Source organism: Numenius arquata, chromosome 6, assembly GCF_964106895.1.
Source record: "Numenius arquata chromosome 6, bNumArq3.hap1.1, whole genome shotgun sequence".
NCBI classification, from domain to species: domain Eukaryota; kingdom Metazoa; phylum Chordata; class Aves; order Charadriiformes; family Scolopacidae; genus Numenius; species Numenius arquata.
The window spans coordinates 11,719,220-11,732,370 of NC_133581.1; the positions used below are offsets into that span (position 1 = coordinate 11,719,220).

Here is a 13,151-nt window from a genome sequence, read left to right on the forward strand (position 1 = left end):
AGCGCTCTGATCATCTTCGTGGCCCTCCTCTGGACCTGTTCCAACAGGTCCATGTCCTTCCTGTGCTGAGGACTCCAAAGCTGGACACAGGTGGGGTCTCACAAGAGTGGAGCAGAGGGATAGAACCACCTCCCTCGAACTACTCTTCTTTTGATGCAGCCCAGGATGTGGTTGGCTTTCTGGGCTGGGAGGGCACATTACTAGCTCATGTCTAGCTTTTCATCCACCAGTACCCCCAAGTCCTTCTCGCCATGGCTGCTCTCATATATTCAAATAAGAAACAGTTCAAAAAAAGAAAAAAAAAAACAAACAAAGAATTTAATATCCAAATGTAGAAACCTGATTTTAACTCTCTTCTTTCTCTAACTTTCTTCTTTCTCTCTATTTCTTCAGAAACAAAACTTCTACAGAGGCTATCCACTTTGCCAAGTATTTTAATTTTGATAGAAATCCATGTTCAGGTGAGATTCATATCACTTTCAAATTTCCGTTCTCAACTCAAGCAAGAGCACTTGTCCACAGCAATCACTGCTATACCTGTGGTTTGTTCCATGACCTGCTCTGGTCACCCGGGTGGAAATCCAGACCAGTGCCAAGGAGGCTGCTCTGCATTGACAGCACTCAGAGTTCAGCATCTGGGTTCATCTGGATTACAACAGTGACACAGAGTTAGTAGTGTGAGAAAGCGCCCCTGTTCCCATGTAAAAAATTCCTTGCCTACAGCTCTGCAAATTCAGAGCCATAGTTCTCCTCCCGTTGACTTAAATGGGAGTACTGCCTCTAGTTTCCATTACAGACTCCTCGTGGCTAGGGACAGTGTCCCCATGGATTATTTTTTTTCCAAAAAGAGAAAGACATCTAAGTATCTTCACTTCTGGATCAAGAGCTAACCTGATGTTTTTAACCCTTAGCTCAGCTCTTTACCATCTTGTACTTTGCATGTAGTTGCAAGTATGTGCTACCAAAGTCATTTCCTCTTTCCTATAGGAGTAGCCTATACAGGCTAGATAAATATATTAAGTGCTGGTAGCAGGGAGAAAGCAATGAAAGCCGTGTCTGTGTCTGCTTTTGGCCTGCTGGACTAGCACATTACAACCATTGTTTCCATAAAAGTAAACATTTTTGGGATATACTGTGAGGTTTGGGAAAAGAATGAGCTATTTTTAGCCTTAGAGCAGTTCATACCCTTACGAAAGTTGCAACCTGGTTATATAACACCAAGCCCCATCAGAAGATCCAAAATGATACAATTGCTTAGGATGATAATTTTTTTCATGACCGCAATGCGCTCAAAATAAGTGTTGCCTCTTTTTCCCCTCATAGAGATACAAAGAGTCATAGGAAGCTATGCTAGCCAGAGACCAAGCCGGTCGAGGCCACTTTTTATTGAATCCTGGGAGAAGTTCCTATTAGCAAGTTCGGGCCCTGGGAGATCATAGGTGTCCATACTTTGGGCCTTTTTGCCTCATAATACACTTCTCTGACCTCAGTGATTTACTCCAGTATAACTGAATAGATATAGGCCTGCAGTATTAAACCTTTCAGATCTCATGTTCTGTGCCTTAGTACTACTTTCTCTATGGGTTTAAGAGAAATCTAACTTAAAAAAAAACCCAAACCATTAAATTTTCTAATGCAAATTTGTTAAAAGAATTGAGAAAATAACAGGCAAACCATTTGGAGCCAGGTCTTGTGATAGCATCTTAAAATCAGGCAAGATAAAAGATGTTGTGAGTCAGAAATCAAGGCAGGCTATTCTATACGCTTCTTTCTTCAATCACACTTCATGGTTTTGGTATTCAACTAATACAGTTTCTCATTTGTCCTGTTGATGCAGAACATTTCAGGATGCGGAAATTCATCCTGCTTTCATTTTCACCAGGTTAATTTTTCACCAGCTCCAATTAAAAACACTAGCTAATTTCCCAGCCCCAGCAGAATTACTTTTCATTTACATCAGTCTGAATAGGCAGAGATTTCAGCCCTCATATCTATGCAACAGTTGCAAACCAAACCTGTGTCTACCCAGTGGGACAAAAATAAACAGACCACATTTGCAGAATTGCCTCCTTTCTTCCCTTATTTTTTTCTTTTAATTCTCTCAGTATTTACACACAAGAAGAGCTTAAATCAATTCATAGCCATGATTTCTACATTAAATACTGTCCTTCCAGTCTCTTGCACGCAAAAGGAAGTGACCTGAATATCTTGACTTCTCTGGAATTACTCAAAAGTACAAAAACTCTTTTAACAGGTTTAATTCATTTCATTTCACTTCTGCTGCTGTAGGGCAACCCTGGAAACGTTCCCACATGGAGGAGATGATCTAGGTATTACAAGTGCGGGTGTGAACGGCCCACAGCCCCACTCGCTGCAGCTCAGACAATGCCCGTCAATGAAAGAGCCCTGCTTTTCCTCACACTCCGTCCCACCAGCTTCATAAAGCTTATTCCCAATTTCCACCCTCGTGGAGGAGAGTAGAGAGGAGCCCAAGTAGCTTCCCGATAGTTACTAATTTGCTCCAGCCCACCCAAGAGGAAGAGGGTGCGATGGCTGGCCTCCTTCCCCCCACAGTGCCCAACCGGGCGTTGCAATTCACTCTCAGGAGATCTCATGTTCGCCCTGACTCTGATATCCCCCCAAACCCAGGGGGCTAAAGATAGCCGAAAACATTGAAGATCGGCGGGGGGACGGCAGGCTTGGTGGGGATGGGTTTCAAAACCACGGGCCGGTAGAGTTTCTGCCCCGTGCCGTCGGCCTCTTTGCAGAAGTGTGGCACCTCGGCCGGCAGTGCGGCCGCACTCTTCCTCCACAGCCCCAGCCCGGGGAATGGCGACGGGGCCAGCGCGCCTGGGGCCTGGTACAACCCTGCCCCGGGGCAGGGGAAGGGGCAGCAGGTCCAGGCACCCACCCGGCCCGAGAGGATGCCGGCAGGGTCCTTGTCCCCGGCATGCGAGGCAGGCTCAGGGGGGCTCTCTGGGCTGGCGGTGTCTGAGCTCCGTTTGCTTTTCTTCCCCTCGTAGGGAGGAGGGTCTCTGGGGGCCGGGAGCCCCTCGATGCTGGCAGGGAAGGTCCTGGCCGGCAGGCTCGGGGCTGGCCGTGGCTCTTCCCAGAAGGAGGCGGGGAGCTGTCGCTTCCTCATGGGCACCTGGTCAGGCCTGGCAGCCTCGGGGTTTTGCTTCTGCAAAACCCCTTCCCCGGCGAGGCTCTCCTCCGCCTCGGCTATCTGCAGCACCTTCTCCACGACAGCCCCACCATGGGGGCTGGGGTCGGGCAGCTCAGGCTGGGGGCCACGGCCCCGGTCCTCCACCACCCTGCGCCAGCCGCTCTCGGGGGCTTTGCTGGGGTGGCACCGCGGGATCCGTGAGTACTTCTGGGAAAACCGCTTGAGCTGCTTCTGCAAGTATTTTCTGTGGTCAACTGACCGGCGACAAGGAGCCGACTTATCCAGAGCTGCTTTGATGTCGCTGGAGGCCAGGTTGACAAAGTTCAGTAGGGTTTTTACCTCGCTGTCCGATGCCATCTCACTGGATGTGCCGTCCGGAGTTTCCCATTAAAAGTTTATAATCCGCCTCTGGACAAACCTGGGAAAAATGACAGACTTAAAAGCAGGAAGCCTCATTTCAAATAGCACCAGGCAAATGGAAGCGTGGGGGGGACAGACAAACGTCAAACTTCTCATCCACGCAAACAAGTTGTCCATCAGCTCACCTCCGTGCCGGCAAATTCCTGGTGGAGCCGCCGTGTGCCCGCAACCGACCGCCCCACACCGCTGCCCCGGCACGCACGGACAGGCTGGCGAACGCCGGCCAGCCCAGCGCTTAATCTTGTTAGATAGCGCTTAGGTGGAAAAGAAGAAGCCGGGGTGGCTGCTCCCGCCTCCCTGTAAGCGAGCACAGACACTCACCCCGGCACACGGCGGCTTTTCTGGCTGGTGCTGGCGGCGTCGGCGGCGTTGCTGCGGAGAAGAGCCCCTTCCCCGCTAATCTCGTTAGGCAGGTTACACACTGCCAACCTCGGCGGAGGCAGCCGGGGCCCGCCAGTGTTTGGACGCAGTTTAGCGAGCACTTGAGCAAGCTGAATGAATATCGACTCCGGCGAGTTCGGGGCTCTCCCAGGCCAATCAGAAGCCACTTTGCCAAATACAAAGCATCCCAATCAGGCATCAGCCTCCCCTCCTCGCATTCTTTGCCATCACAAATTGTCGCCATGGGGACAGCCACAGAAAGACAGCTAATAAATACAATCATTTCCCCACAATTTCTACCGTTCTCCCCTATCCTCTTCACCCCTACCAAGGCCTTTCATTTTAAAAATGACACAATCTGAAGCAAAAATGCTGAGGATGAGTTAGGAAAGTTTTGACACTGTTTTCTCCGCACTCCCCGATGCTGTCTGAGGGCTGATACTAACCATGCTTCATTGGCACAGGACAATGTAATATGGGGGACTGGGCTAGCCTACTTTTAACTGTTCCCCATCAGAGCCTTTTTTTTTTTTTTTTTTTAAGGGGAGGATGATGTCAGAAAAAGGTAGGAAAGGAACAAATCTCTAAAGAGATGTGCAGATATCCATGGAAAGGGAGCTTGAGCGCTCAAGAATCTTGTCTTTATGTTTGCCCCCTCAATTGAGTTACACAAAAGCTGAATTACCCATTCAAACTACCCGGACAAAAGGATGGAGTTGGATAGTACTCTTGCATCTGTAGTCAAACAGTTAGAGACTTAAATCGAGTCGTCATGATGGAGAAAGAGTTAGACAAAGCCCATAGAATTGCCATCAGCAAACATTTTCCTGTGTCATATTAGTAGGTCTCCATGACTCCCCCTGGCCTGGGGACAATAGCACAAGTTTGCACACTCGACTACTGTCACCCTGCCAACGCTGGCAAGGAGCAGAAACAGGACAATCCTTTAAGGGGAAAGCATGCCCGCTGCAGGGAAGGTAAGAAGAGAGGGAAGAAAAGGCGTGTGAAATGCTAATTGAGCTGCTTCCTTTACTGATCCAGAGCTATGAGAGCCGTCCGCCTTCTCACAGGCTTGTCCCTAAGGGGTGGCAATAACTTAATAGCACGGTAAAACTGAGAGCTGCCCTCAGTGTGCACCGGGCACACCAAGGACACAGAGCTGGCAGCAGCCCGTGTGCCATCCCCAGACCTGCTGCCTCCCATGGCCAGAGCAGCACTGCTCCCCCTCGCTACCCTGCAGCACCCTGGGGGTGGGACGGAGGTGTGCACCTACCCTCAGGAAGATGCTGCCAGCTCTGGACCAAACACACACGCCTCGGGGAAAGCAGGGACTGAAGTCCAAGCCATTTTGCAAGTAAAATCTACCTTACTGATGTGAGGCATCAAAGACCTGAGCACTGAGGGTTGAAAACAGCTACATTTTACAGTTATTTTACTGTATTTCTATTACTTTCATTTTTCTTGGAGAAGAGCAAGATCCAGACTGTGCCATTATACCAAACTCTGGGCAGAGACCTCAGGAATGACTCGTCAGTGTCCCCATACTGGTACGCCCAGTGCTGCCGTCCCTATTCACATCATTTCTTGCAGTCTGGCCTGAGCCACGTGTGCTAGCACCAGGGGCTCAGGTGTTTCAGGTCTAGGGAGATCTCGGGGTCAAGATATCCTGCAGCAGAAGGTGCTACAGAGCCTTTGGCACCACGGCGGGCTGTAACACAGCGGCTGATTTGCCACCACAGATGTGCCTCTCTCCTCCCATTTTCTATTTCAGAAGCAATTCATGCCCTGGGAGACCTGGGGCAGCTAGCCCTGCCTGCAGACTCTATCATCTGCCTCACACCAGCATGCAAATCTCTGCAAAATCTTCTCTATTCGTCTCATTTCAGCAGGGGGTGGGGGGAGTGGGGTGGTGCAATTTCCAGTCACCTACCTGAACATCTATTTTGAGATGTGCTAGCCAGGGCCTGGACTTTCTGTGACGCAACACAGATCCTTCTGTGCAGCTGAGGCTACAGGGAGAGGCTTTGCCTAGCTCATCGAAAGTGATGCACACCAAGGGATCACATCTCTTTTTGTAGGAGCCAACTTCCTCCTGCGCTTGAGTGTTTGAACCCAACCTTGACACCATGTTGTACAGTGCAATCTCTAAATAGTTCTAGTTAGTTGCGCAAGGGGATGAGAAGGAGAGGCAGAGAAACATGGGACAGGCGCCTGGAAGCAAAAAATTGTCTCAATATGTTAGTGAACTGTGTCCTCAGAGACCTGGGAAACTCATGCCACTCGATTCTATTATTACACCCTATAGCCAATCACAGGGGCTCAGAACCCCTGGACTGTGCTCTGAGACTGAGGACTAGTGAGCCAGTTAAAGAGGAGGACCAATATGGCTCTCCTGCACACTGGAGGGAAACCCAGCAACCCTCCAACACTCCCATTGCAGAAGCCCTCTCCAAGCCCCCAGACTGTGCTTGTCCCCTCCTGGAAGGACGTTTGCCCAGGATGCAGCTCCTTTGGCACCACGTGGCAGCAGTGGAGGGGCTCCCCATGCCCCACTGCCCTCCCTGCTCCGGCATCCCATTCCCCTGCAGCTGAGTAACAGCAGGGAGCCAGAGGGGAATGAACTGGCGATCAGGATTTAAAAACCAGAGCAACCCACCCTTTCAAGGTCAGACTCAGGTTGAGCTGCACAGGGTTTTCTCTAAGAGGCCACCGGAGCCCTTTTGTTCCTCGCTGCTCTCACCATGTTCATCCCAATGTACATGTGAAAGGAACAATTAACAATAGGGCACTCCTCTCTGAGGATCCAATGCACTTTGAAGTGTCCACCAACCAAAGGCTCAAGAATGATACATCATTTTCCACTGTGAACATGTCAAACTAGTACAGCAATTGAAAAAATGTCTCCACATGCCTTCCCAGCATGCAGACAGGGACCAGCTGGAGAGCCACTTCATATCCAACATGTCACCCCCTGACAGCTGTCTTCTTGGGAATTTTTGGTATGTGAAGTTTTCTTACTCCTTTTTTTTTTTAAGTAAAGCACAAGAATAAATCCATTCACTTCAAAGTTGCAGCCAGGTCTCTCCTAAACTTGCAGCATTTCCTTCAACACTGAATAAAGAAGAAAGAAAAGATTTTTCTTACACAAAAATACCTGTGAACTGTTTTTAAAGTGTCACTCATTGCAAGTGATGTCAACCTTTAGCCACTTCTACACCAAAACCTCTCACAGCTTATTTCTAGGCTGAGGGGCCTAGGTGGCTTCTTGCCCTCCTTGATTTGGGGTAAGTATCTGTTTGAGGTACATGTCTGTACGGTAAACACTCATATTCTCATATCTTTGCTGTGGATCTTTAAAAAAACACAACAAAACCCCAAATATTTCAGATTTTTACTTGAAAAATGAGGCCTCTTAACAATGGTCAGAAGATTTACCTTAGAAATTCCCTAGAGGTTTCACTTGCTTGTGTTGAGGAAAGAGAAAAGGGAGAGGGAGAGGAGAGGAGAGGAGAGGAGAGGAGAGGAGAGGAGAGGAGAGGAGAGGAGAGGAGAGGAGAGGAGAGGAGAGGAGAGGAGAGGAGAGGAGAGGAGAGGAGAGGAGAGGAGAGGAGAGGAGAGGAGAGGAGAGGAGAGGAGAGGAGAGGAGAGGAGAGGAGAGGAGAGGAGAGGAGAAAAAATTTCCATTGTTTTGTGGAAAATTTCAACTATTTTTCCCCATTTAGGTCACAATCCTGTGATTCCTTGTTGAGCCTAATGAATGTGCACTTTGAAGCAAAGGGAAAATAGGGCTCTAATAGTCTTGAAACATGACAAGAAAATAAGCTGGAAAGCTCCTAGATGGGCCACCTGTGAAATGTCCCTTTTCTTTGTCCATTAAAGACAGATAAAAGCAAAGATATTTCAGTTGCCTGATATTTTTTCACTCACCTGCTGTTTCCTAAGCATCTGGTCAGCCTTCACACAAAGCAAAAGAGAGAGCAAGCATTCTGAGGAGAGACAGGAGCCTCAGGGATGTGATGATGGCTTATGGTGAAACCATAAGTATTGGTCTGGAGAGAAGTATTGGGATGGAGGAAGACCACTAAAGCTCTTCCTCTGGGGTCCTGATTTTAGATTTCTCATTGACAGTGATTGAAGTGGAGGGATATCAATAATGCACTGATGGCATAAACATGGAAGATGTTATTTAACATTGTAATCCAAGAACTGGGTGACCTTAGGAGTGAATGCAGTGGGAGAGGAAAGGATTGCAGTACCTCTGAGCCACACACCTCAGGCACTGATAGCAGGAGTTTCTGCCATGAGAAAAGGTGTCACTGTCCAGAAATGAGAAGGAAAAACAAGTCATAGGATGAAAATGAACCCCTCTCCATCTAGTCTAACCTTCAAAAGGGGGGCACTGATGGTGTTCAGGCCTCCAAACAGGTTGTTCTCCAGACTCAGAGCCTGGTCCCAGCCTGGGACATGAGCCCGCCTATCCCAGGACCTGCAGGTTCATTTTGAAAGGGAAAAAAAACTGTTACCTTTATATATATTTCTGAGGATTAAATTAATCTGTGAGAAAACTGGTGTGGGCAAAGCTCGCAGCCTGGCTCCCAGTCCAAGGATCTGAAGGACATCTGGGACAGGCAAATAGTGACCATGGTTGCAGGTCTGTGGTCCCTGTCATCAGCCCCCAATGGATGACTGACAGTGTGTGCACAAGGGTGCAGCCAAAGCCCTCGGCATCCCTTCCCTCACCCCAGCATGCCAGCGCTGCAGACAGCAGCAGGGATGTCTCGCCCTGGCACTGACCATCACACGGTCTGGTCCTGCCTTGGAGCTGAGTCCTCTAAGCTCAGGGAGGGAAGAAGGAGGGAGAATATGGGATTTCTCCCCAGACTCATGTTGTCCGGTCATCCCTTTTGCTCTCCCTCCTCATCTCCTTGTTGAAGCCAACACCTCTGCTCCCAGGAGAACTGCAACCTGGCAGTCCCACCAGATGAAGCTTTGACTCTTTCCCCCCCCCCCCCCCTTTTTTTTTTTCCTCTTGACAATCTGCTTTGACCTGAGTGACATCCTCTCTTTGCTTTCAATCCCTGATTTTCTGCACTTGGGGACAGACTTTGAGCAGGCACTAAGTGCTGAGGCCGCGCAGAGGCGGTGAGGGGGGGCTACTGCTACCCCACAGCCTGCCATTCAGGCAGATGGTGGAGGGGGCCGATATGAATAGCTCCTGTCAGTCTCATAGAGTGAACTTTACAATTGTGCTACGTGTTGGACTGCACGTGACTAATGCCATTCTTCTGCAGGCTGCAGGCAGGACACAGCTGTTTCTTTAAGGAAAATTTAGTTTTTCCCGGCAGAAAAAAAACCACCCATGGCAATATTGTGTCCATGTATCCAATATTACACTCCATAATTAGGCGTGATCAAAGCCCATCCTGCCTTTCACTGCCTCTCTTTCTGGTAAATTAGATAATGTTTAAAAATTAGCCTGGCCTTGGTTTGGTCCTTCTGGAGGTTTAAATCCTGCCTCTCCACACAGCAGGTATGCACTGAGAAGAAGCAGAGGGCCAAATATAGGTTTCTTTACATAGTTCTGGAGTAATCAAGTATTATAAGATCAGCAATGAATTCAGTGCCAAATGCTGCATGGAGCTTCTGTTGATGAGAAACAGAACTGCAAAAAGGATTAAAAAATACAGATATGAATATGAGCATGTGAAAAGGTGAAGACCTCCTCTTAAAAGCTACAAAAAATGAAACACACAGTGAGCTCTGGACAGGGGCTGAGTCTAGATCTTGAGCCTACAGTACAGAAGAGCCATGCCAGGGTAGTGCTCCTCCTGCCCACGTTTTGACCAGGCTCACAGCTCTGTTCCCTGCTCCACTCCCTTGGACAGGGCTTCTCCATGTGGGTCTTTCTGCAGTGAAATCAGTGCCAGGCTCTCCTGCTCGGGTGCAGCCAGAAACACACTCCTGTCACTCCTGCACCTGCATTACCCTAGCAGGGGGCATGGCCCTGCCCCGCAGCCCTTGGCAGTGGGACAAGGTGTGGGCAGCCTTCAGCTGGCCCCCTGCAGTAGTCTGGCCATAAGGCTGCAGGTGGGCAGCTATCTAGCAAGGCAGCAGTGTGGGGTTATACTCCTAACATTTCCTGCCGCTTGCCTCTCTCATTGCGTTTCCAGACACGGTGTCTGCCTACCAGCATTGCTGCCGAAACAGCCCACGGACTGCGGAGCAGGGCAAGAGCTTTGGTGAGCAAGGTAGTGTCTGACCAAGAATGGTGTCTTTGATCTCCTTTCTCTCCTCACATTGATGGGCTACAGTGGCTGTAACTTACTGTGTTCCTGTGGCATTGCAATCCCAGCTCAGACTGTGGTAGTGGAGCACAAATTGCTGTCAAACTCTCTCTTGCTTGAGGTTCTTCATATGTAACATTATTATAGAGAATAAAAACTAACTCTAACTACTATTTTAGTTTCCCTCTGTTGAGAAGCAGTTAGAAATAACATGGGTCATTATTATCAAACCAAAAAAAAAAATCCCTTCTATCCAATAATGACAACTAGAAATAGCTGATGAACTACACCCCTCTTCTTGGACCAGATCTTCAAACTTTCCTGGTGGTCTGCAACATGGGAGCCACCGGGGAGCTCTTCCAGTCCCAAGTGTCCCTTACAGAAGCATGCTTGTATGAAGGCTCAGTGTCCAGCCAAGTTGGGCTGATCATCCATGCAGAAGGCCTAGCAAAAACTCTAGAGACCTCTAAACCTTCTCTATGCTCTCTATTGTCTTGACTCATCACTTTAGCACTATTAATAGTTTGGGGAATTCAGCCACCTCTGCTCTAAGCAGCAGCTGCTTGAGGAAGTAGCACCGAGTTCAGTGACATCCCTCCATCCCAATTTTGGAAATGTCCTTCTCTAAAGTTGTCCTTATGCTTCAAAGGAGTGTAGAAAGGTGACAAGGGCTGCAGCTGCTGCTGATGGTCACCCCAGGAACCCCTAGAAGGGCCCCTGGGAGATGAGTGCCAGAAAATGCGAAGAGCACACTGCACTTGCCAAGCAACCTGGGGACAAGGAGCCTGCAGGGCCCACTTTTCTGCAAGGTGGGTAGATAAAGTTCCCCGGGAGAGACAATGGCTATCGTATGGACAGGAGAAACAGTTACTCCTCTGCAGTGCTGGCTGCTGGCATCCTCACTGCTCTGACGGTGCCCAGACGTGCGCCCTTGTGCTGCACACCTTGGGGCTAAGCCGATATGCCAGGGTCTGGCTCTCGGCGTGATGCATTTGATCCACAGGCTGTGCCAACACAGATACGGGGCCATCAGCTGGGGAAAACGCCTGTCCATCAGGTCCCTCCACTCCAGGGAACAGCCCCGTTTCTCAGGGGTGCGCTGATGGTGTTTGTACCGCGAGGCTGCAGCGCAGGAGGGAGCAGCGCTCCTGTCTCCATAAACCAGCTCCGTGAGAGGGCAGGATCGCGGCATTTCAGGAAGCGCAGGGAGGCACTGACTCCCGACCTGGTTTTGCAGCAGGATCCACATGCCAGCAGCGTGGGCATGCCTGCTGCACTCCCGGGGCCCGTCGCCCCCGGCCCCCCGGGCTCTGGCGCGGTGGTGCCGCTAGAGCGCACTGTGGGAGCCCGGCTGGGACCGGCTCCGCGCCCTCGAGTTCCCTCTGTTCCTTTTCCTCTTTGCTATGATCCTGCCTGGGCGGCAGCAGCCAAAGAAACGCTATTTACTCCGGCCAGAAAAGCCAGCATCAGGGTTATAATTTTTTTTTATAACAAATCTAGTAGGGAAAATTCGCTTACTCTCCTCTCACCTTTCACACCGTGATGCCGGAGTGCATTTGGGAGGTGCTCTCCTGACACAGTACTGCTTCTTAAACGATGCACAACAGAAGAAGCTGTTGCAGGCAAACAAATAAGCCTCTGTGTTCAGGAGTCCCTTGCACAAGCAAAAGGTTTAAAGATGCCTGAGCAAAACCTTGAGCAGCCTCAAAGCTTCCTCGGTTCGGTGGTGCCTGAGTGTGCTCAGCACCTTCCAGGTGCTCAAGTGCAGCTCTTCAGGACCAATCCCGGATTCATAAAGCATCAGGAAAATTTTCAGAGGAAAATGGGATCTGCAGTGAAGAAACTGAATAAACCACAAAGCCAAAATTAAGTGAAGCATCAGTGATCAGAATCAGTCTCTGCTGGAGCTCAGGTGTTTGCTACAGCATTTCTGGGCTCGTTACTCCCACTGAAGCCAAATTTGGATGAATCCATGAGCTGGGCATGGATTTTGTAGAAAAACACAGTATTCTGTCTTGCTAGGAGTCTCCTTCCCACCTACAGGAAGAGGTATAACCCTATATGTGTGTTGCTATAGATCCCAATTCAGGGGAACACATGAGCACAAGCTTATGTGCAATGCTACAGATGCCAACACAGGCTCATTCAGATGAACTCTACTAAATTAACATTTGATTAGCAGCATTCAGTTCCCCTTACCCCCCTTTTTTTGGACAATAGTTCTCAGAAGGACATTATTCCACTGTGTTACATGCTCAGTAGAATGCTATTTCCAGCACTCCAGGTTTACAGTGCAATATATTTAAGACAGTTCTCCAGTTATAACTGATAGAACTTAAAGTTTGGATACTGAATGAGTCCCCAGGACTGAGCTGGTGGAAAAATCACCCTCAGAGAGCTTAACCTAGATGTACAGGGACCTTCTTTTCGGGATTAATTTTCCTGGAAGATGCAAAAGGTTGACATTTTCTGATAAACAAGTGGTTATACCTGTGTCACTCCCAGAGTAGGAGCTTTGATGGTAGGTGGAACATCTTTGGTCAAAGAGAAGCATGGGTAGCCTCTGTAAAGCATACCCGCTTGGATAAATTGACCTGGATCAAACCACGAGGACGAGATGGCATTCAACTAAGCGTGCTAAAAGAGCTCAAATATGAAATTGCTGAGGAGAGTTTACACCAATGAAGAGCTTACTCCAGCCTCCACCTCAAGGAACAAAGGTGAGTAATGTGATAGGTAGTTGTATGAATAACAGAATAAATATAGCAACATTTCCTCTGGCCAGAGGCAGATTTATCAGAGGAGTGCCCCAAGGGCTTATGCTGGGATCGGTGCCGTTCATCATCTCTGTATGTGGCATGTCACAGTGAGTGAATGCTAGCAAAGTTTGCAGATGATAC

At 49.1% G+C, this 13,151-nt stretch overlaps 1 protein-coding gene across 1 annotated transcript; it reads right to left on the reverse strand.

The window, feature by feature from the left end:
- Positions 1-2,653: 2,653 nt before the first annotated feature.
- On the reverse strand, positions 2,654-3,523 carry FAM181A (family with sequence similarity 181 member A). Its single transcript, XM_074149826.1, has one exon. It carries the CDS (start codon positions 3,521-3,523, stop codon positions 2,654-2,656), a length of 870 nt encoding a protein of 289 aa, XP_074005927.1.
- Between the last annotated feature and the right edge of the window lie 9,628 nt (positions 3,524-13,151).